The following is a 23,217-nucleotide window of genomic DNA, read 5'->3' on the forward strand; positions in this document are numbered from 1 at the left end:
TCCTCTCAGCAGCCCGTGGAACATTGTCTAAGATATATTCTGCATTAGGGCCCAAAGCATGGCTTACCAAATACAGAAAAACTGATATGATTGCCCATATTCTGTACAATCACAATGTAATAAGACTACAAATCAACAGCAAGAGAAACTCTAGAGGGCATAAAGGCCCGGTTTCAATCCTTAGCACCACATAAAACTGAGCACGGTAGATCACACTATATCCAAACAGCTAGGGCTGTAGAGACAGTCAGCAATTCAAGAGTATACACAGCAAGTGTGAAGCCATCCTGGTCTATGTTAAACGAAGGAAGGAAAGAAGGGAGGGAGGGAGGGAGGGAGGGAGGGAGGGAGGAAGGAAGGAAGGAAGGAAGGAAGGAAGGAAGGAAGGAAGGAAGGAAGGAAGGAAGGAAGGAAGGAAGGAAAAAAGACAAACAGACAGACAGATAGACAGGAAAGATGGTTAAAAGCAGTGGCTGCTCTTCCAGAGGAAGAGAATTCAATTCCCAGCACCTACATGGTGGCTCACAACTGTCAACTGTCTGTGACTCCAGTCCCTGGGGATCCAATACTTCTTGTGGCCTCCTCAGGCAGTGTATGCACATGGTACAGAGACATACATCCAGGCAAACATTAATATATATAAAAGTAAATCTAAAGTCTAATAAACATAATGCATTATAAAAAAGAACTTCAAACAAGTTCCTTTATTATTATGCATGTGAGTGTTTGCTTGCACACGATATGCCCTCAGAGATCAGAGGAGGGAGTTGGAGCCTGCAGAATGGGGTTATGGATGGATGTTGGCTATAGTGTGGGTGCTGGGAGAGCAAGTGTTCTTTTTGTCTGTTTGTTTGTTTTTGAGACAGGGTTTCTCTGTCTAGACCTGGCTGTCCTGGAACTCACTCTGTAGACCAGGCTGGACTCCAACTCAGAAATCCGTCTGCCTCTGCCTCCCGAGTGCTGGGATTAAAGGCGTGTGCCACCATGCCCAGCTTTTTTTTTTTTTTTTTTTTTTTAAGCAAGTGTTCTTAATCACTGAGACATCTTTCTAGCCCCACAGATGAAATCTTTAAACAGGGGCAAAGGCATACGAATACACATACACACACACACACACATATATGTATATATATTTTCCCTTAATTATCTCAAGGAAAAAACCCCACTGTGTAGAGGAAGAGAGTGCACATGTAACCCAATAAGCAAGAGAAGAGACGCGTTAACAGCTGGCTGTGTGGTGAGTATATGAATGTCTATTTTTGGAATTGTCTTCATATTTGGAATTCCCAAGTAAAATGCTAAAAGTAAAAAAATACATCCAAGTGACAAGCCATTTTTCTTTTCTTATTTTTCTTTTCTTATTTGTTATTTCCACATTGATTTCTAAGGCTAGTTCTTTCAGATTTTCCAAAATGAACAGTTTCTACAGCTTTCAGACTTACAATTCAATGCATGTTATCAAATCGAATCCAAGCAAGCGGGAGTCTCTCTCCACAACAGAGCCATGATACAAGGTGACAGTCAAATCTAGATCTCGGGGTTTTACAAACTCCCCCAAATAGGGAGACAAGCGATGCCTGCAAAAGAATATTGTTAAGTTAGAGACACTGGCAAATGCCCGACTTAGCAACCTTGGGGCTGATTACAGCTCAGTGGCAAACGAGGGCTTACCCAGCTAAACGAGGAGAGGCCCTGAAACTCAAAATCCTGCTGGGGTGGATCTGGAGTTACCATGATCCCCAACATCACGGAAAAAAAAAAAAAAAAGAAAAGGAATTCTGACAGCTACAGCTATAGAACCCAAATTATCACCTTTTGCCTACACTGATGTGACTCTAACTTGGCCTATTTTTCTCTTCTTGTACTAAACACTAGGCCATCGGGCAACTTCCTTCCACAGTGGGAAGTTAGGCAGGATGAACAAGATCTTAACGTTCAACGTGGTTCTCACTGTGATGCTTTGCCTCTCTTTGGATCAGAGATATTTTGGCTCTCTGCTCTTTAGAAGAGCAGGTCTCAAAATGATCTAGAAATCTAACATGTATCAGAGAGTAGAAAGGGGAGTGTGGTGTGAAGGGACCAAGCACATGCAGGCTTTACAGTCCTCCCTCAGAATGACACAGTCGAGAGACCTAACCCACACCTTAGAGACAGGCTTTAAACCAGGCATGGTAGCACACGGCAAATTTAAAATAAGGGCATCCTGCACTATATCATAATAGCATGTCTGGAGAGAGAGAGAGAGAGAGAGAGAGAGAGAGAGAGAGAGAGAGAGAGAACTTATTATAGAAAAGACCCAATGACCTATGACTATACCTCATTTCTCCATAGCTCTACTACCACTCTGGGGACCAGGCTTCCAACACAAGCACTTGGGGAGACAAACCCCATCCAAACCATAGTACTAGAAGTATTACCCATTTGAATGCAATTTTTCTTCATTGATATCTACCCCAACAAGCAGTTGAATGCATGGGTAGATTTTTAGCAGCTTTAGGAGCTTGGTATCGCCACATCCCAGGTCGGCAACCTATAGATGAGACACAGCATCATTTGCAAGACATTCATAGCCAGAAAGGTGTGAGCTTTTAAAACAGGGGGCGGGGGGGGGGAGTGTGAAGTGCTAGAATAAGGAGCCAAGTTCAGATCCCCAGCACCTATCTAAAGTCAGGTGACAGTATGTGCCTGTAATCCTACCTACAGCCTGGCCAAATCTGACATATCCAGGGTCAGTGAGAAACCTATCTCAAAAACATACCTAATTTGTGATAGAGGAAGACACTGTTAACCTTTTTGGGACCTCCATCCACGTGTGTGTGTGTGTGTGTGTGTGTGTGTGTGTGTGTGTGTGTGTGTGTCCTGCCTCCCTGGGAGACTGTGTATCAGTAGTGAAAACATAAAGTTATTATGTGGAAGGATGATACAGAGTTATTCCTAATCAGAACAGTTGCTACTTTCTATATCTGACACAAGGAAGATAAAAGGCATGGTAGTCTTCTGCCTATAACCCTAGCACTGGGGATGCTGAGACACAAAATTATGTTTGAAGGCAGCTAGGATATGAGACCCTGCCTTAGGGGGTCCAGGGAAGTCCAGTTTTCCCATTCAGAATCACATGTTGGGCTGGAGTTGTAATTAGATTGCTAAAGTGCCTGCCTAGCATGCCTGAAGCCCTGGGTCCCGTTCCCAGCTCCCAGTGAACCAGGAGTGATAGCACAGACCCATAAACCTAGCACGCGGCAAAAGGAGAGGCAGGGAGACGAGGAGTTCAAAGTTACCCTCAGCTACAAAGCACGAGTCATAAGTTGAGTCTTTTTTTTTTTGGTTTGTTGCTTTTGGTTTGGTTTGTTTTAGATAGGATCTCAATGTGTACTCCTTACTGGCCTGGAACTCACTTTGCAGACCAGGCTGACCTCAAACTCACAGCAATCCTCCTGCCTCTGCCTGAGTGTGTTGAAACTACAGGTCTGTGGCACCATGCCCAGCACAGGTTGGAGTTTTAACATCATGCGTCAGAAACAAAGCTTGCTTAAAAAAAAAAAAAACCTCTGCTTGCTGAAACTCTGTTTCCATTCCTTTCTTATATAGAGTAATTTAATTTCTTTTTTTTTTAAGGAACACAGATCATTTTATTAAAATATACCAATAAATTCATACAATATTTAAAATGAGAGCAGCAATGTAACATCAAGGAAGGATCAAGCTTTACAAAAAGCTAATGTACAGAACTAACAATGGTATTGTGAAAAGTGGAGACTCCTCTCCTGCCAGTGGAAAGGTACAGGTCTTCCCTTCTTGGTACAACTTGGAGAAGCAGCATCAAGGTAATTTCCATTTTCCCAGGTGACCTATTATTTAGTGTCCATAAACCTCCAAACTTCAACGTGTGTGAGGACACCAAAAGTGGGGTGATGGTGATGATAATAAAGGCATCAAGAATTTCTATTTAACAACCGTAATCTTCCTTATGTATACAAGTATACTTTTACAGGTCATCTGTTCACCTATGGAGCACAGGCCTTTGGGAGAGAACAATAAGCTCTCTTAGACACCTCAACTAGTTTGCTTTAGAACATATATATGCCATTCTCTTACATTAGTTTTTATCTTCAATGACATATGAAAGATCTAAAATCAAATTGGCTGTCTCTACAGCCGCCTGTAGGCCACTCAGCTTGGCAGTGAAGCAGTCCACAGTCAGGTTACTGGCTGAGCCCAAAGCTGCCTGTGGAAGGCAGGTTTGTGGTGCAAAAGGATGAAAAGTGCTTCTTAAGACAGACCAGTTGAGCTCTTCTTGGCTGTTGTACAAACCACAGCCACACCGTGACAGCGTATCTGACCAGTTACCAACAGAGGCAGAATCTGCTTGACAGGACCAAAGGTGTCCATACTTCATGTCAATGAGGATTTCACCACCATCATGTTCCAAAGAGCCAGCAACGGACTCCAGAGCACTGCAAAATGCTTCAGCAGCAACATGCAGCTTTGCCTGAGAACACCCATCATCTCTGACAATAGCTTCTGCCTTGTGATGAACCTTGTGTCTGACATATGCAGCCAAGTGTGTTTCTGTACAGCCACCTCCCAATAAAACCCATGGTTCCTTGATTGTTAACTGCAAGACGTGCATTGCTGTTTGACATGTGAGCTTCAGCTCCTCCCAGGCAGTGTCATTTCTGCTGCAGAGAAGCAAGCTGCAGACAGTGGCCTCATTAGGAAGAAGATGGAAAAAATGTTTGGAGCCAAATCTTGCAGAGCACACATCTTTCACACTTCCATAAATAGTAGAAACTATTGGGTTTAGAGAACCAATAGGCGTTGCTCCTGTCACTTTGCTTAGAGATTCCATCAGAGTCACTCCAACTCTGTCGATGGCAATAATGTGATGCTCACCGAGGAACTGTTTCAAAGATGGGTGTATTACTTTTTGGCACAGGACAAGGTCTACATGATCAGTGACTAGTTGCCTTCCTAGATTAAGCAACTGCTCTAAAACTGCATTCTCAAGGGACACTTGGTGATGGACCACCACCGTTCCTTCTCCAGCATTAGAAAAATCTCCAGATAAAGATGTACAGAAGAGTGCCACCCTAAGGTCACTTGACTTTTGAGTGGGTAATAACCTCCTTAGTTGAACTTCTGATGCTTCAATGAGTAATCCAGGTAATACAGTAGAATCTGTAACTCTTTGGCCCTTTAAGGGAACAATTATACTCCTCCCTAAAACCATTCGTTCTTCTGTACTTTCTGGAATTCTAAGTAAAAAAGCTTTCAAAATCAAAGCACCTACGTGATCTCTTTCCTTTCTGGAGAGCATACAGGCTGGTTTGCTTGTTAAGATACTGTGTACCAAGCTGAGAAAGGTATGTGTACTTCTGAAGTCAACTGGGATTCGACAACTACAGGCTTCAGACTTGAGATAACTGGTACAGAGACTCAAGAGGTATTTATTTAATTTAATAGCAGTTGCGGGTGTCAAATCTAGTCTTTGAATATTTTCAATCAAGTTGCAGCACAGAATGGCTGTGAATAAGCCGCAGTCACTGAAGCAGGACGCGTGATTCTGCACGGATGACGTTAGGACTTTTAATACGGGATGGATGACTGAAAGGTTTCGAAGCAGGGCTGAGGATGTGAGGTTGTGCACACACAACCTCCCAATCCATTGTGTAGCTGCTTCAGCCTCCCTGAAGGGCCATAGCATGAGGCTATGACTCCTTTCAAGACAGAAAGTGTGGACCTGACTTTCTCACTTGTCAATGGTTCAGTTTTACACAACGATGGCTTCTTAGCTTCTAACCGAGATATCCTGCTTCAGGTGTAACTTGTGAAGGCAGCTTCAGTTTGTTCATATGGTTTTCATTTTATTGCACTGTCATGTGTTTGAACATTAAAGACCTCCAGGTATGAGTCTGCACATGCAGCATTACCAGCTACAAAATCAAGTGGTTTCAGACAATAACCAGCATAGATTAATTTAATGACATTAATAATCCAAAGTCTTTATTTTGCTTCATTCTTCAACACTCTTTTGTCTGTCTCTGGCCTCAGACCTCACAGACTCTTTTGCAACTCTCTGTATAAAGTATGTTCCAAGATGGACGCCTATGAAAGTCACCCCAGCCACAAGAAGCCAGTTCTTTCTAATCCAACTGGGCTTTTTCATTTCTTCTTTTATTATCAAGTTCACATTCAAAGTTGCTTCTTTCTGAAAACTGCAAGCCTGCTACTTCTCCTAGGATTGGCTCTTTGATGGACTTGCAAGTCCCAGACTATCCAGCTCAGTGGTATCGTCCTTAGGAACTTGGAAGACAGGGCTGCTTTTGATTCTGTGCCACCCCAAATGTATGAACCCGATTAACGGTACCATAACCATCAGAACTTTGTACTCTCTCCAGAGGTTCTGAAAGCTCATAGTCTGTTGACATCAGCACACCTGCCCACCAGCAGCTGCACCTCTAGGTCAGGCCGCCTTCACCACCAGAAGCCAGAAACCGCGCTTCGAGTAATTTAATTTCTTAATTCCTTCTTTATGTTTGTTTATGTATTAATTTATTTATTGAGACAGGGTCTCCTATGGTCTAATCTGACCTCAAACTTGATATGTAGCCAGAGCTGACCTTGAATTTCTAATCCTTTTGCCTCTACAACCTAAGTTCTAAAAGTCCTAGGTTTATTGGCTTAAACCATTGCACCAAGATACTGGACATGGAACACGGGGCTTTGTGCATGCTAGGCCAGCAGTCTACAAGCTGGGCTACATCTCCAGTCCCAATTTCTCAAATTGTTTAAGAAAACAATCACACTGAGCCATGTGAAATTCCATATTGAACTCTGAGCTACCAAAAATAAGTCACTTCAGACTCTTCAAGTGACCAGATTTGCTTAAAAGGCCACCAAGGCAGGTGTGTGAACATTTGCAAACTAGGAGTATACCTAAAGAAAGTCTGTGAGAGAAGGCCGCTTAACCCAGTCCTCCACACTGGGAAGCGAAAGAACCCTTCACCTTACTGGAATCTGATCTACAGCCACACCAGGCTCATTAGCATAATCACCAGGTACTTTATCTATGAAACTACGACTTTGTTCCAAAGTTGATGGACAGGCTCATTATCATCTGACCTGCTGCAACTTTGATTGGGCAGTTTTTGCTTTTGAGTTAGAATCCCACTGTGTAGCTCAGGCTGGCCTCAAAACTCCAGCACTTAAGCAAACCTCCTGCTTCAGCCTGCAACCTTAAAGTTCACCTGGGGTTAGACATGTGTGCCACCCTGGCCCACTTACCATCTAATATGTAAAGAACCACAGTACCTCTGGCCACAATATTGCAATACTGCCTGATATTCCAATAGAATATTCCAGAAATATGGAATCTATAACATTAAAACCAACTTCAAAAAACAAGACTTGCCTCACATTTAAATTTTAGCAAAGAGGTCTGGAGAAGTGGTTCAGAAGTTAGTAATGCTGTCTGCTCTTTCAGAGGACCCAGGTTCAGTTCCCAGCATCCATACAAGGTAGCACATAGTACCAGGGTATCTAATGTCTTCTGGCACACGAACATACAAACAGACACACACAGACAGATTTGGTTGGTTTATTTGGTTTGGTTTGGTTTGGTTTTTGGAGACAGGGTTTCTCTGTGTAGCCCTGGCTGACCTAGAATTCTATGGACCAGGCTGGCCTCGAACTCAGAGATCCACCTGCCTCTGCCTCTTGAGTTCTGGGATTAAAGATATACACCACCACGCAAGGCTTCAAATAAACCTTTTTTTTTTTTTCAAAGAAAAAAAAAAAACTTGGAGCTTCTATGGCAGACCCCATTCCGCGCTCCAGACATCTGGGCACCTTCCCTGCCAGAGGAGAGGCGTCTGCCCGGCCAGGAAAGCCATTGCCGGAACATCTGCCGGAGACATCTTGGTTCCCGGATCCTGCCAAGACTAGTCTGCACAGGTGAGAGTGTGGACTACAGAAGCAAACAGCTTCTGGGTCAGGCAGGAGCCACAGAGCTTCTAAGGCAAGCCCCACTTCAGGCTCCAGACATCCGGGCACCTTCCCTGCCAGAGGAGGGGTGTCCACCGAGCCTGAGAGGCCATTACCAGAACATCTGCTGGAGACATCTTGGTTCCCGGATCCTGCCGAAACTAGTCTGCACAGGCTCCAGACATCCAGGCACCTTCCCTGCCAGAGGAGAGGTGTTCAACCCGCCGGGGAGGGCTTTGGCGGAGCATCTGTGGGAGCCATCTTCCTTCCCGGTTCCCGCCTAGACTAGTCTGCACAGGTGAGAGTATGGACTACAGAAGCTAACAGCTTCTGGGACAGGACCAGTTTCAGGCCCTCATCTTCTGCCAGGAGGCAAATCCAATCGACAGATATCTGTGCACCTTCTCTGCAAGAGGAGAGCTTGCCTGCAGAGAGTGTTCTATCCATTGAAACTCAGGAGAGAGCTAGTCTCCTATGTCTGCTGGTAGAGGCTAACAGAATCACAAAAGGAACAAGCTCTAACCAGAGAAAACTATAACAACTGACTCCAGAGATTACCAGATGACAAAAGGCAGACGTAAGAATCTTACTAACAGAAACCAAGACCACTCACTGTCATCAGAACCCAGCACTCCCACCTCAGCTAGTCCTGGGTACCCCAACACACACGAAAAGCTAGACCCGGATTTAAAGGCATATCTCATGATGACGGTAGAGGACATCAAGAGGGACTTTAATAACTCACTTAAAGAAATACAGGAGAACACTGCTAAAGAGTTACAAGTCCTTGAAGAAAAAGTGGAAAACACATCCAAACAGGTGATGGAAATGAACAAAACCATACTAGACCTAAAAAGGGAAGTGGACACAATAAAGAAAACCCAAAGTGAGGCAACGATGGAGATAGAAACCCTAGGAAAGAAATCTGGAACCATAGATGCCAGCATCAGCAACAGAATACAAGAGATGGAAGAGAGAATCTCAGGTGCAGAAGATTCCATAGAGAACATCAGCACAACAATCAAAGAAAATGGAAAATGCAAAAAGATCCTAACTCAAAACATCCAGGAAATCCAGGACACAATGAGAAGCCCAAACCTACAGATAATAGGAGTAGATGAGGATGAAGATTTTCATCTTAAAGGGCCAGCAAATATCTTCAACAAAATTATAGAAGAAAACTTCCCAAACCTAAAGAAAGAGATGCCCATGAACATACAAGGAGGCTACAAAACTCCAAATAGACTGGACCAGAAAAGAAATTCCTCCCAACACATAATAATCAGAACAACAAATGCACTTAATAAAGATAGAATATTAAAAGCAGTAAGGGAAAAAGGTCAAGTAACATATAAAGGCAGGCCTATCAGAATTACACCAGATTTTTCACCAGAGACTATGACAGCCAGAAGATCCTGGACAGATGTTATACAGACACTAAGAGAACTCAAATGCCAGCCCAGGCTACTATCCCCAGCCAAACTTTCAATTACCATAGATGGAGGAACCAAAGTATTCCACAACAAAACCAAATTCACACATTATCTTTCCACAAATCCAGCCCTTCAAAAGATAATAACAGAAAAAAAAAGACAAGGACGGAAACCACGGCCAAGAAAAAGCAAGAAAGTAATCCTTCAACCAACCTAAAAAAAGACAGCCACAAGAACAGAATGCCCACTTTAACAACAAAAATAAAAGGAAGCAACAATTACTTTTCCTTAATATCTCTTAATATCAATAGACTCCCCAATAAAAAGACATAGACTAACAGACTGGCTACACAAACAGGACCCAACATTCTGCTGCTTACAGGAAACCCATCTCAGGGTAAAAGACAGACACTACCTCAGAATGAAAGGCTGGAAAACAATTTTCCAAGCAAATGGTCTGAAGAAACAAACTGGAGTAGCCATTCTAATATCTAATAAAATGGACTTCCAACCCAAAGTCATCAAAAAAGACAAGGAGGAGCACTTCATACTCATCAAAGATAAAATCTTCCAAGAGGAACTCTCAATTCTGAGTATCTATGCTCCAAATACATGGGCAGCCACATTCATTAAAGAAACTTTAGTAAAGCTCAAAGCACACATTGGACCTCACACAATAATTGTGGGGGACTTCAACACAACACTTTCATCAATGGACAGATCATGGAAACATAAATTAAAACAAATGCATCTAACAGATATCTACAGAACATTTTATACTAAAACAAAAGGAAATACGTTCTTCTCAGCACCTCATGGTACCTTCTCCAAAACTGACCACATAAGTGGTCACAAAACAGGCCTCAACAGATACAAAAATATTGAAATTGTCCCATGTATCCCATCAGATCACCATGGACTAAGGCAGATCTTCAATAACAACATAAATAATAGAAAGCCAACATTCACGTGGAAACTGAACAACACTCTTCTCAATGATACCTTGGTCAAGGAAAGAATAAAGAAAGAAATTAAGGACTTTTTAGAGTTTAATGAAAAAGAAGTCACAACATACCCAAACTTATGGGACACAATGAAAGCATTTCTAAGAGGGAAACTCATAGCTCTGGGTGCCTCCAAAAAGAAACTAGAGAGAGCACACACTAGCAGCTTGACCACACACGTATAAGCTCTAAAACAAAAGGAAGCAAATTCACCCAAGAGGAGTAGACAGCAGGAAATAATCAAACTCAGGGGCGAAATCAACCAAGTGGAAACAAGAACTATTCAAAGAATCAACCAAACGAGGAGCTGGTTCTTTGATAAAATCAACAAGATAGATAAACCCTTAGCCAGACTCACTAAAGGGCACAGGGACAGCATCCTAATTAACAAAATCAGAAATGAAAAGGGAGACATAACTACAGAACCTGAAGAAATCCAAAACACCATCAGATCCTTCTACAAAAGGCTATACTAACAAAACTGGAGAACCTGGATGAAATGGGCAAATTTCTAGAGAGATACCAGGTACCAAAGTTGAATCAAGATCAGGTTAATGATCTAAACAGTCCTATATCCCCTAAAGAAATAGAAGCAGTCATTAATAGTCTCCCAACCAAAAAAAGCCCAGGACCAGATGGGTTTAGTGCAGAGTTCTATCAGACCTTCAAAGAAGATCTAATTCCAGTTCTTCACAAACTATTCAAAAAATAGAAGCAGAATGTACTCTACCCAACTCATTCTATGAAGCCACAATTACTCTGATACCTAAACCACAGAAAGACCCAACAAAAATACAGAACTTCAGACCAATTTCCCATATGAATATTAATGCAAAAATCCTCAATAAAATTCTCGCTAACCAAATCCAGGAACATATCAAAACAATCATCCATCCTGATCAAGTAGGTTTTATTCCAGGGATGCAGGGATGGTTTAATATATGGAAATCCATCAACATAATTCATTATATAAACAAACTCAAAGACAAAAACCACATGATCATCTCGTTAGATGCTGAGAAAGCATTTGACAAGATCCAACACCCATTCATGATAAAGATCTTGGAAAGATCAGGAATTCAAGGCCCATACCTAAACATGATAAAAGCAATCTACAGCAAACCAGTAAGCAACATCAAAGTAAATGGTGAGAAGCTGGAAGCAATCCCACTAAAATCAGGGACTAGGCAAGGCTGCCCACTTTCTCCCTACCTAGTCAACATTGTACTTGAAATCCTAGCCAGAACAATTTGACAACAGAAGGAGATCAAGGGGATACAAATTGGAAAGGAAGAAGTCAAAATATCACTTTTTGCAGATGATATGATAGTATATATAAGTGACCCTAAAAATACCACCAGAGAACTCCTAAGCCTGATAAACAGCTTCGGTGAAGTAGCTGGATATAAAATTAACTCAAACAAGTCAATGGTCTTTCTCTACCCAAAGGATAAACAGGCTGAGAAAAAAATTAGGGAAACAACACCCTTCTCAATAGTCACAAATAATATAAAATACCTTGGCATGACTCTAACTAAGGAAGTCAAAGTTCTGTATGCTAAGAACTTCAAGTCTCTAAAGAAAGAAATTAAAGAAGATCTCAGAAGATGGAAAGATCTCCCATGCTCATGGATTGGCAGGATCAATATAGTAAAAATGGCTTTCTTGCCAAAAGCAATCTACAGATTCAATGCAATCCCCATCAAAATTCCAACTCAATACTTCAATGATTTGGAAAGGGCAATCTCCAAATTCATCTGGAATAACAAAAAACCTAGGATAGCAAAAACTCTTCTCAAGGATAAAAGAACCTCTGGTGGAATCACCATGCCTGACCTAAAGCTGTACTACAGAGCAATTGTGATAAAAACTGTATGGTACTGGTATATCGACAGACAAGTAGACCAGTGGAATAGAATTGAAGACCCAGAAATGAACCCACACACCTTGGTCACTTGATCTTGGACAAGGGAGCTAAAACCATCCAGTGGAAAAAAGACAGCATTTTCAACAAATGGTGCTGGCACAACTGGCAGTTATCATGTAGAAGAATGCAAATTGATCCATTCCTATCTCCTTATACTAAGGTCAAATCTAAGTGGCTCAAGGAACGTCACATAAAACCAGAGACACTGAAACTTATAGAGGAGAAAGTGGGAAAAAGCCTCGAAGATATGGGCACAGGGGAAAAATTCCTGAATAGAACAGCAATGGCTTGTGCTGTAAGATTGAGAATCGACAAATAGAACCTCATAAAATTTCAAAGCTTCTGTTAGGCAAAAGAAACCATCAATAAGACACAAAAGCCACCAACAGATTGGGAAAGGATCTTTACCTATCCTAAAACAGATAGGCGACTAATATCCAATATATACAAACAGCTCAAGAGGCTGGACCCCAGAAAATCAAACAACCCCATTAAAAATGGGGCTCAGAGCTAAACAAAGAATTCTCACCTGAGGAATACTGAATGGTATTGCTGAGAAGCACCTGAAAAAAATGTTCAACATCCTTAATCATTAGTGAAATGCAAATTAAAACAACCCTGAGATTCCACCTCACACCAGTCAGAATGGCTAAGATCAAAAATTCAGGTGACAGCAGATGCTGGCAAGGATGTGGAGAAAGAGGAACACTCCTCCATTGTTGGTGGGATTGCAAGCTTGTACAACCACTCTGGAAATCAGTCTGGTGGTTCCTCAAAAAATTGGACATAGTACTACCGGAGGATCCCACAATACCTCTCCTGGGCATATATCCAGAAAATGTTCCAACCTGTAAGAAGGACACATGCTCCACTATGTTCATAGCAGCCTTATTTATAATAGCCAGAAGCTGGAAAGAACCCACATGCCCCTCAACAGAGGAATGGATACAGAAAATGTGGTGCATTTACACAATAGAGTACTACTCAGCTACTAAAAAGAATGAATTTATGAAATTCCTAGGCAAATGGATGGACCTGGAGAGCATCATGCTGAGTGAGGTAACTCAATCACAAAAGAACTCACATGATATGTACTCACTGATAAGTGGATATTAGCCCAAAAACTTAGAATACCCAAGATATAAGATACAATTTGGGAAACACATGAAGCTCGGGAAGAACGAAGACCAAGGTGTGGATACTTTGCCCCTTCTTGGAATTGGGAGCAAGGCACCCATGGAAGGAGCTACAGAGACAGAGTTTGGAGCTGAGACGAAAGGATGGACCATCTAGAGGCTGCCATACCCGGGGATCCATCCCATAATCAGCCTCCAAACGCTGACACCATTGCATACACTAGCAAGATTTTGCTGAAAGGACCCTGATATAGCTGTCTCTTGTGAGACTATGCCGGGGCCTAGCAAATACAGAAGTGGATGCTCACAGTCAGCTATTGGATAGATTACAGGGCCCCCAATGGAGGAGCTGGAGGAAGTACCCAGGGAGCTGGGGGGATCTGCAACCCTATAGGTGGAACAACAATATGAACTAACCAGTACCCCCCCCCCACCCCAGAGCTCCTGTCTCTGGCTGCATATGAATCAGAAGATGACCTGGTCGGCAATCAGTGGATAGAGAGGCCCATTGGTCGTGCAGACTTTATATGCCTCAGTACAGGGGAACTCCAGGGCCAAGAAGTGGGAGTGGGTGGGTGGGGGTGTGGGTGTGGGAGGGTGTGTGGGACTTTTGGGATAGCATTGGAAATGTAAATGAAATAAATACCCAATAATAAAAAAAAAACTTATGGGAACTCTTTTTAATATTGGTCATTTCTATTGCTTACCACACTACATATATGGAGGTCAGAGGACCTGTGGAAATCAGTTTGCTCAGCTTCTACCAGGAGGATCCTGGGGATTTGAACTCGGGTCATAAGACTTGGCAACAAATGCCTGTACTGGCTGAGCCATCTCACCTGCTAGCAAGGTGATTTCCACCTGAGCTCTGAGCACCCTGTACAGGGCTAAAGAGACTCATCTACACTTCATGTTCCAGGAAAGGGGTCACTGCAGAGAACGGCCTTCCTCCATTAAGACTCAGGTAAGACTGTGTTTCCACTCCCAGCCTCAATGTTGAAAATTACTATTTGTTCCCAAAATTCCCCATAACCACACTTTCCTAAAACTTCTCTCCAACCCCCACCCCCCTCATGCCACTGAACCTTGCCTCCCCAAACTGAAGAAATAGTTTTTCCTCAATGATCCTTCCCAACCAGACTGGGAAATGCCTGGAGCCCCACTACTGTCAGGGGAAAGAATAAGGCTAAAATGGAAAGCAAGAAAGCAAGATCACTCTAGCCAGACCTTATATACAAAACAGTCTGGTTGGACGGGGTGTCCAGCAGGTGTCCTGGCAAACTCTGTAGTCACAAACTCGGGAGGGAGAGGCTGGAGAGTGGAGTCGGAGCCAGTGTGAGCCATAAGACCCTGTACCCAAAAATACATAACCATAACTAAGCTGCCCTCAATGTTAAAAATGCCGTTGCTGGCCCTTGGGATTATTATAATGACTTTCCCAATTTGTGACTTTGTTCATGTCTCCACGGTTTAAAAAATAAATTAAAAAAAAAAAAACCTCCTTAACTCTGAAACACGTGGAGCTCCTCCTGCCTTAAGGTTTTCTCCCTATTGCAATAACCATTTTGAAGTTTCTCCTGCTGGGCACACCAGTAGTCTATGCTTGGAGAAGTTGAGGCAAGAGGATTGCTTGAGCCTATAAGGTAGAAGTCAGACTATGCAACCTACAAAACCACGTGTCTTTTTCTTTCTTTCTGACAGTTTTCTACTTGTATACAGGGTACTATAATCATATCCAACACCCCAAATCATTCAGGCTGGGAAAGTCGCTAGTCAGCTTGCCTAGCACACCAGAGCCCTTGTTTGTAATCCCAAATACTTGGGTGAGAGGTGAGGGGGCGGGTATCTTACAGTATATTTGATAAACCACTTTAATAGGGGCAGTCTTAACAGTTTAATAATAATAATAATAATTACCTTCTTGGGTTCATGGCGATCCACTAAATCTCTAACAAACTGATACCGTTGTTTGTATAATGGTGGTTTGAACCGAATTACTTTCTCTGGACAAACTTCTTTAAAATTGCCACCAACCACACTATTGCACTGCAAGATTTTAAACAACAACACAAAGGTCTCAATCACACGTGACTTTAGACAGAAGAAGAAAGCAAAAGGATCAATCTGGGCAGCAGCAGCTCAGACTTAAGGCTGCTGAGCAGTGCCGCCTTGCAGTGTGCGCTAAGTGGGCGTTCCTGCTGCCTGTAGGTAAACGTCAGGGACCTCTTTACTTTGTAAACTGCCAAGGACGGTGGTCTAGACAGACCAAAGACTACGAAACCAACTCTCTCAACCTCCCAGGCTTCGCTCAAACTACTGAGGTCTCTTCTCTAGCAGGCTTTGATCTGAGTCTGGATCCCAGTCTTGGGACTGCATGGGCCAGTTTTAGCAAGAATTCTAATTGGTTTCCCACCTTCATGTTTCTTCCTCATTTCTAAGCACTCACCCTATCTTCCCATACACTACTCCTTGCCTGCATCTCTATCTGTGTATCTCCATCTTCAGCTGTCCTCACTTTACTGACCCAGAGTTAAGCCCCACTGTTCTTGTGGCAACTGTCCTAAATCACAATACCCCCCTTTTTTTTTTCCTTCAGCAGATCTAAGAGAAAAAGAAATGTAAGATGTGCCTGCAATAGCTGTCCCTACTATTCCTACAAGGACTATAAAGGACTAAACCAAGACAAACCTGAATCTAGAGTAACGATATCCAATAAAAGCAAATTGCACGTGGGGCTTGGATGTAGATTAGTGGCAGACCACTTGTCTTCCATGCGTGTGGCACTGGCCTCCATCCCCAGCGATACAATAAAATACACCCCGCACATGCAACCAAGCCCCAGTCTCCTCTCCCCCTCTCTTGAGCTATGCTGGAGACTGAACCCAGAGTTTCACACTTGTTAATGCTAAAACTAATCAAGGTAAAGCTCAGTTCCTTGCTCAGTTGCACTAGCCAAATGTCAAGTGCCCAGATGCTACACGGCAAGGAGATTCAGCCTTGCTCACCAAGCATGGTCCCTCAACGAGTATAACATCTTCCTGGAAACTTAGAAATGCAAAGCCTTGGGTTTCAACGGATCTCAGATAAGACTCTACACTTGAAACTTCCTAGGTAAAGAAAAGGAAAAATAAAATCTCCAGATGACCCATTTGCACTTTAGAGATATATTTTTAAGAAACTAACAACTGTGGTTTTACTTTCTATGCATCAAATGTGGGTATTTCACTGATGTCAATGTTATTTAGTTCAACACCCTGGGGAGAGATGCAAGGACCTAATAGGATGGCCTGTCATTTCTCCATAGTACACCCCTCTAAGACCCATGTGGGTGGGTAAGGAGGGTAGCATTTACCGGTATGTTTTCTGCCATTTCCATTTTGTTTCCGACTTCTATTGTGACAAAAAAAAATAAGAATAATGCAGATTTATCCTCTGGGCTCTGTATCAGAATCAGCGGCAACTCAGCTGTAAACGCCAAGTAATCCCTTTTCACACGAGATGCCTGGAAGAAACGATGGCCCAGATGAAAGGGGTAGGCATTCTGCCGCCTTTTCTCCTCTGTTAACACTTGCCCACAGAGTTCTCCCGGCAACTATTGAGATACTGACGGCGGGTTCTAAAACCATGCAACTGAGCAAAGTGTGATAATACTCATGTATTAACCATTACTAGTTCAGTGTGATTCACGCTATTGCTAAGATCCTCGGCCTTGTGTTATGGATGCTGCTCGGTTGGTAGAATGCTTACACAGCAAGCCTGAAGCATATCAGCTCTCCCCAACACCGCATAAAACCAGACTCTGGTGCTCGGCAGTAACTCAGCACAGGGAAGGGTGGAGAGTCAGAAGTTCAACATCATTCTCAAAATCTCAACCTCATCCATTGTGCTTTCAGAAACTTCTCAAACATGGTCAAACGAATCCGGGGTGCAGTGGATGCCCCTAATAAGCCAATGACGCTGCAACACGGACCCAATTCACTCGCTCGGACTTGAATGTTGTTACTCTATCACACAAGTTCCTATCAACTAGAACTTAATCTCAAGTAAACAAGAGGTCAACTACCAGCTTTTCAGGGGTTTCCTGGTGTGTGTTATGAACCTCAGCTGGGGGGTTGGGGTGCAGGGGGTAACTAGGGATGTTAGTTTCCATCTCCAGTCCTCATCAACCCCCAGCATCACTCACCCACCGGCAAGAAGCAAATCCATCCCGGAAAGCAAGCCACTCAGACAAAGCTCCGCCCAGAACCGTGTGGCTGCGGGCCCCGCCCCTGACGCCCCCCGACGCCCCCCGACGCCCCCGCGACGCCCGCGCAGCCGCGCTGCTGCTCCACCCGTGCTCCGCACCTGGCTGGCCGCACCTGGCCGCTGGCTGGCCCTGCGCCTCGCGCCTGCGCTCTGCACCCTCAGGGTCCTCGCTGGGCGTGCGAAGCCCGGCCATGCTCCGGCCCCATGCCTCCCGGCTGCCGCCTCCAGGGTGTCGGTTTTGGGTCATTTAACGGCCGCTGTGGCGCATGCCCTGAAGACATTTTCCCACCGATCTTCCGAACCCTGGGGAGGACCACGACCCTCAGCCCCACAGCATCCCAGACCCTCGCGCTGCGGCGACCTGCCCCTGCGGCGACTGTTGGATGCGACCCAGACTGGCGGCCAGACTGCGTGCTCGGTGGCTGTTAGGTCCGTGGCGTCCCGGGTGCGAGGCTCCTCGTGCGCGGAAGAGACGTGAACGTCGTCCGGGCCAATGGCAGGCCACAGAAGGGGCAGGTGGGCTCAGCGCGAGCCTGCTGGCCCAGAATGGCACGAGGGCCTTTTACGCTCTGAACTTTTTTTTTTTTAACCATATACACTTTAAGGGCTGTCTGATCTTAGAAAATGTGTAGTGTTTCCTTTCCGTCAATTTTACACTTGCTGTATGCAACCGAAGAAGCACCTGAGATGGGAGTGGGAGAAAAGAGGGGACGGGGAAGGAACCTGCTTTAAAAGCAAAACCTGAGCCAACTGGGCACATTCCTGTAATCCGATCATAGTGGGGAGGTTGGGGCAGAATCAGGAATTCAGAGTCACAGTGTTGAAGGCCGGCTTAGTCAGCATGTCAGCATAAGACCCTTGTCTTAAATATTCATTCATTCATTTATTCCAAAACTTGTGTTTACCATAAATAATCTGGACATGGTAATGCATGCCTTTAAGTGTCAGCGCTTGGTGTTAGGTTCAGAAATGTAAGAAAAGCTTCCAGTACTAAAGAATGCTGGTCTACACTTGCCTCTAAGAGAAAAAAAAAAGCCACAAATGAAATAGTAAATATTCAAACATTCACTGGCTACTCTGTGCAAAAGCATAATGCTGATAGGCTGATAGTTACCGCGTAGTACAAAGATAAATTGCATCTCGTTTCCAATACTTGAGAGTCTAGAGCTTATGGAAAAAAAAAATGTGTGTAACTCTGGCTTTTGAGATAGGATCGTGTATAATTACAGTTTGAGAGTTTCCTGTTGGCTTTGCACACATGCAGTTCAAAGTGACTTTATTAAAGGGGTGTATAAGACGACATAAATGCACTTCTAGGTACTAAAAATAAAAACCTAAAAGAAGATGGCCTCTGCACTAGGGAGGTGTGCTGGATAATGGCGGTGTCAACTTGACACAATCTAGACTCCACAGAGCATTCTTCCTATGGTAGGGAATTGTCTTGATTCCCCCAATTGTGATGGAAAGACCTGCCCAGTGTGGGTGGTGCTCCTCCCTGCCTTCAGCGAGGGAGAAGGACAGAGCGCTGAGGCAAGCCTTTACTCTGCCTCCTGACTGAATGCCACGTGACCAGCTGTTTCAAGTTCCAGCTCCTGTGACTTCCCCAAGGGGTGGGGTGGGGTGGGGTTAGGAGGAGGATTGAAACCTGGAACTTTGACCCAGAATAATCCCTTCCTCCCCTCCCCCAATCACTTGTGTCGGGGTATTTTATCACAATGAGATAACAGCAGTAAGGCCCATCCATTAAGGAAAAATTAGTTCCTCTGGCCTTCTCCAGGTGGACACCTAATGTTCCCTTTGGTCAACCCATCTGGCCATGGAAGGGACCACCTCTCCAGAAATGTCTCCCCCAGAAGGATCATATAGTGAAGGACTGGTGTTGCTATTGAGAAAAAACTAGATGTGGGGGAGGGGAGGTTAATGACCCATTAATGAACTTATAGTTGAATTTGATGAATAAGCTGAGGTGGGTACTAATTGGGAGAAATAATGCACTGGAGATGACGCTCTCCCTCTCTGCTTTCTGGTTTTCTGGGGGTGAGCAGGCTCCTTTACAACATCGCTCTGTTGTCATAACATCCAACCTTCCCTCAGGCACAACGCAATGAGACCATCAGAACTTGGGTTGACACCTCTGAATCATAAACCTAGATTCCTACTTTATTTTATCTCTGATGTTTTCTTTTTACAACAGACAGGTCCAGGATTTTTGCTGGTTGACCCGTTTATGGATATAAGTTCCTCATGACCAATTTCCTCTCCAAACTTGCCTAGTTCCCCCTCACTTGGACCCCTGTGATGCTCAGAGCTGGGTCCCCAAGCCTGAAAATCATCTGTCCGTCCACTCTGCCCATCCCAAATCTGAACAATCACCAAATTGCACGTGTCAGGCTGTGGGTGGCATCTGTTCCTGTCCATGACCAGCCCCTTAGTGTAGCCATTTCTTTAATGGAGCCTCTGGCATCGGACCGCACCTTCCTCACCATACAGTGAGTCCTGGTGACATGGAGATCAGGTTGAGTTTGAAGTCAAGTAAATTAACCTCAAGTACTGTTTTTACTTTTACTCACTCGGTAACCTTTCAAAATGTCTTTTGAAAAAAAAAAAATGATAACGAGCTGCATGAGGTAGAATACCACTTTCATCCCAGCACTGAGAGACAGGTGACTCTCTGAGTACCAGGACAGCAAGTACCCAGACTAAGCCAGAACAGCCTAAGGCCTAGCATTGGGGCTTTGATAAATGTCACAGAGATGTGCTAATGGGGAGCTAGAAGCCAGCGTGAGCTGAGCCCAGGTGTTGTTTAGGACATGGGCGGTGGCACTGACTTTTTGGAGTGTTTGGGAAATGGGACCTAACATCACCCTGGTTCCAGGCAAAAGTAAACTGTAGTTGTTTATGCCATCTATTCTGGGAGGATTTGTTACAGCAGTCTGAGCAGACTACTTACGATGTAATATTTAAAACTAGATAGTATGCTTCATGGTAATGAGACAGCCTTCAAGCTGGCTGGTGGCGGCCCACTACCTTAATCCCAGCACTCAAGAGGCAGAGGCAGGCAGATCTCTTGAGTTTGAGGTCAGCCTAGTCTACAGAGCAGCCAAAACTCTCAGAGAAACTCTATTTGGAAAAACAAACAAAAAAATTTCTTTTAATAAACATAAATTTAAAAAACAACCTTTGAAGTATCTTGCCTATCAAACAAAAAATAAAAATAAAAACAGGAAATCCTGTCTTATCTATTGTCTTTCTCTTCATATAATATATTCTGATTAGTTTCACCTCCTTCTGCTTCTCCCAGATCTCCCCACCCATCCAAATCCACACTCTTCATGCAGATCAAGTCATAGAACTCTCAGCTCCTTCTCCAGAACATATGGCTTGCATGCCAACCCACTCCCTGCCATGATGGTAATGGACTAAACCCCTAAAACTGTAAGCCAGTCCCAAATTAAATGTTCTCTGAAGTGGAAATTTCTGGTTGTGTCATGTAATTCAGACTCACATGATGCTTTGCTGAAGCAAGACCCGTGAGAACGCATGATGTTGGGAGAAAATATAAGTAGGACCAATAGACAGTGACAAGGTGTTTGCATTGCTTGCTATGCAACGCTTTGCTGGTCTCTGGTTGTCACTGATCTTCATTGAGAAAGGCATGACAGAGAACTCCTGGGTTTCTGGCTGGTTCCGGTCACTCCTGCTGACTCATGCCAATTGGGTGGTGGCCTGACTGTTTCCGCTGTGCCACCACTGCTGATTCATGTTTGATGACATTATGAACTAGACTGCTTGTATCTTGATAGTGGAGATTGGAATCACCCCCAAAACTACTTCTAAACAGGTCCACATCCCCTTGTCCTAGTTCCCATCTTTTCTCCCCTACCTTTGCACAGTAGGCTAGAAAGATGGGTCGAAACATTTGAGAACCCTTATTAAAGTAGGCTTTGAAAAACCTAAGCCTACAGTTTTCCTTCATAAGGGTTGCCATGGTCGTGGTGTCTCTTTACAGCAATAGAAACCTTAAATAAGACAATAACAAAGAGATAAGATTTGAAGTAGGTATCTCCCAGAGAATCTGGAGAATTCTGCCCATTGTCGACATACAAAACTGTGACTTTTTGTGAAATGTTTAGGAAAATGGATGGGCTTGGGAAGTCGTATTAACTGAGGTGACCCGAACTCAAGAAGGAAAACATATACACATACAACACATGCACACCCACACTTGCCCTCATATGTGGCTGTACTGGCTGGTTTTCTGTCAACTTGTCACAGCTGGAGTTATCACAGAGAAAGGAGCTTCAGTTGAGGAAATGCCTCCATGAGATCCAGCTGTAAGGCATTTTCTCAATTAGTGATCAAGGGGAAAAGGCCCCTTGTAGGTGGGACCATCTCTGGGCTGGCAGTCTTGGATTCTATAAGAGAGCAGGCTGAGCAAGCCAGGGGAAGCAAGCCAGTAAAGAACATCCCTCCATGGCTTCTGCATCAGCTCCTGCTTCCTGACCTGCTTGAGTTCCAGTCCTGCATCCTTTGGTGATCAACAGCAGTATGGAAATGTAAGCTGAATAAACCCTTTCCTCCCCAACTTGCTTCTTGGTCATGATGTTTGTGCAGGAATAGAAACCCTGACTAAGACAAATTGGTACCAGCAGAGTGGGGTATTCTGTGACAACCTGGCCATGTTTTGGGGAGGACTGAGGACTTTGGAACTTTGGGCTAGAAGATCCATTCGGTGTTAAGAGCTCTGTCAGATGTTGTGTAGGAGCTTGGAAGATAATGTTGAAAACAGTGCTTGTGAAATTTCAGAGGGAAAATTAAAGACTCTTTCCAGGGCCATTGTTACTTTGGTTGTGAAGATTCTGTGGTTCTGGTTAGCTGGGGCTGAAGAATCAGCTGTGATTAACAAGATACCAGAACTACTAAAGCAAAAAGTTTGCATTACTGGGACTATTGATGCTGGTTAGCTGGGGCTAAGAAATTAGCAGTGACTAAGAAGAGACCAGCATCATTGAGGTGACATCTTCTGGGAAGTGTTTTCTGAAAGCACAGAGGCTGTGTTCCAGAGATAGCCAAGGTTGTACCTTGTGCTGTGGCTGGACTTAGTAGTGTGTAAGAGTCACCCAGGTGGTACTGGTTTTGAAGGCATGAAGGGGTCACACAGAGTAGCTGAGGCTCGGCACTGTGAGAGGCCATGGAAGGCCATTGTTGAAGGTGCAGCCTCAGTTACAATTGATGGCCCAGGACTGAAGGGGTCATGCAGTGTTTTGGAGATGACAGAACCATGAGATGACCACCAAGAGCAGCAACAGTGGAGTACAGGCATCTGGAGCCTAGAGGACGACAAAGGGCATGGCTGGAGAAGTGACCCAAGCCCTTGGAGGAGCCCAGAAGATCGTGAGTTGGATCCCAGACATTGGACGGTTGGAGATTGATTTTTGCTTTTGATTGTGACTGTGCCCTGATATTTTCCGTCTTGAAGGAAGAAACTA

At 44.0% G+C, this 23,217-nt stretch overlaps 1 protein-coding gene and 1 pseudogene across 4 annotated transcripts in view; both read right to left on the bottom strand.

Annotated features, from left to right (window-relative positions):
- Henmt1 (HEN methyltransferase 1) overlaps positions 1-17,965 on the bottom strand; it is a 28,152-nt gene extending 10,187 nt beyond the window's left edge. For 2 of the 4 annotated variants that reach the window (XR_002377579.2, XM_085835572.1), the window contains exons 1-5: positions 17,671-17,716; positions 16,836-16,985; positions 15,401-15,529; positions 2,418-2,530; positions 1,443-1,577 (exon numbers count right to left, since the gene is read on the bottom strand). Coding sequence is in view for 3 of the 4 variants with exons in the window: in XM_085835572.1 (XP_085691698.1) it covers positions 1,443-1,577; positions 2,418-2,530; positions 15,401-15,529; positions 16,836-16,859 (401 nt within the window). In the remaining variant the exon portion in view is untranslated. Of the gene's footprint in view, positions 1-1,442; positions 1,578-2,417; positions 2,531-15,400; positions 15,530-16,835; positions 16,986-17,666; positions 17,717-17,827 lie in introns of those variants that run through there. The other 2 variants (XM_021158785.2, XM_085835573.1) reach the window with 2 other exon arrangements.
- LOC110291573 (molecular chaperone MKKS pseudogene) lies at positions 4,032-5,250 on the bottom strand (annotated as a pseudogene).
- Positions 17,966-23,217: the final 5,252 nt, after the last annotated feature.

This window comes from Mus caroli, unplaced genomic scaffold (assembly GCF_978045245.1).
Source record: "Mus caroli unplaced genomic scaffold, Mus_caroli_1 scaffold_3, whole genome shotgun sequence".
Classification (NCBI taxonomy): domain Eukaryota; kingdom Metazoa; phylum Chordata; class Mammalia; order Rodentia; family Muridae; genus Mus; species Mus caroli.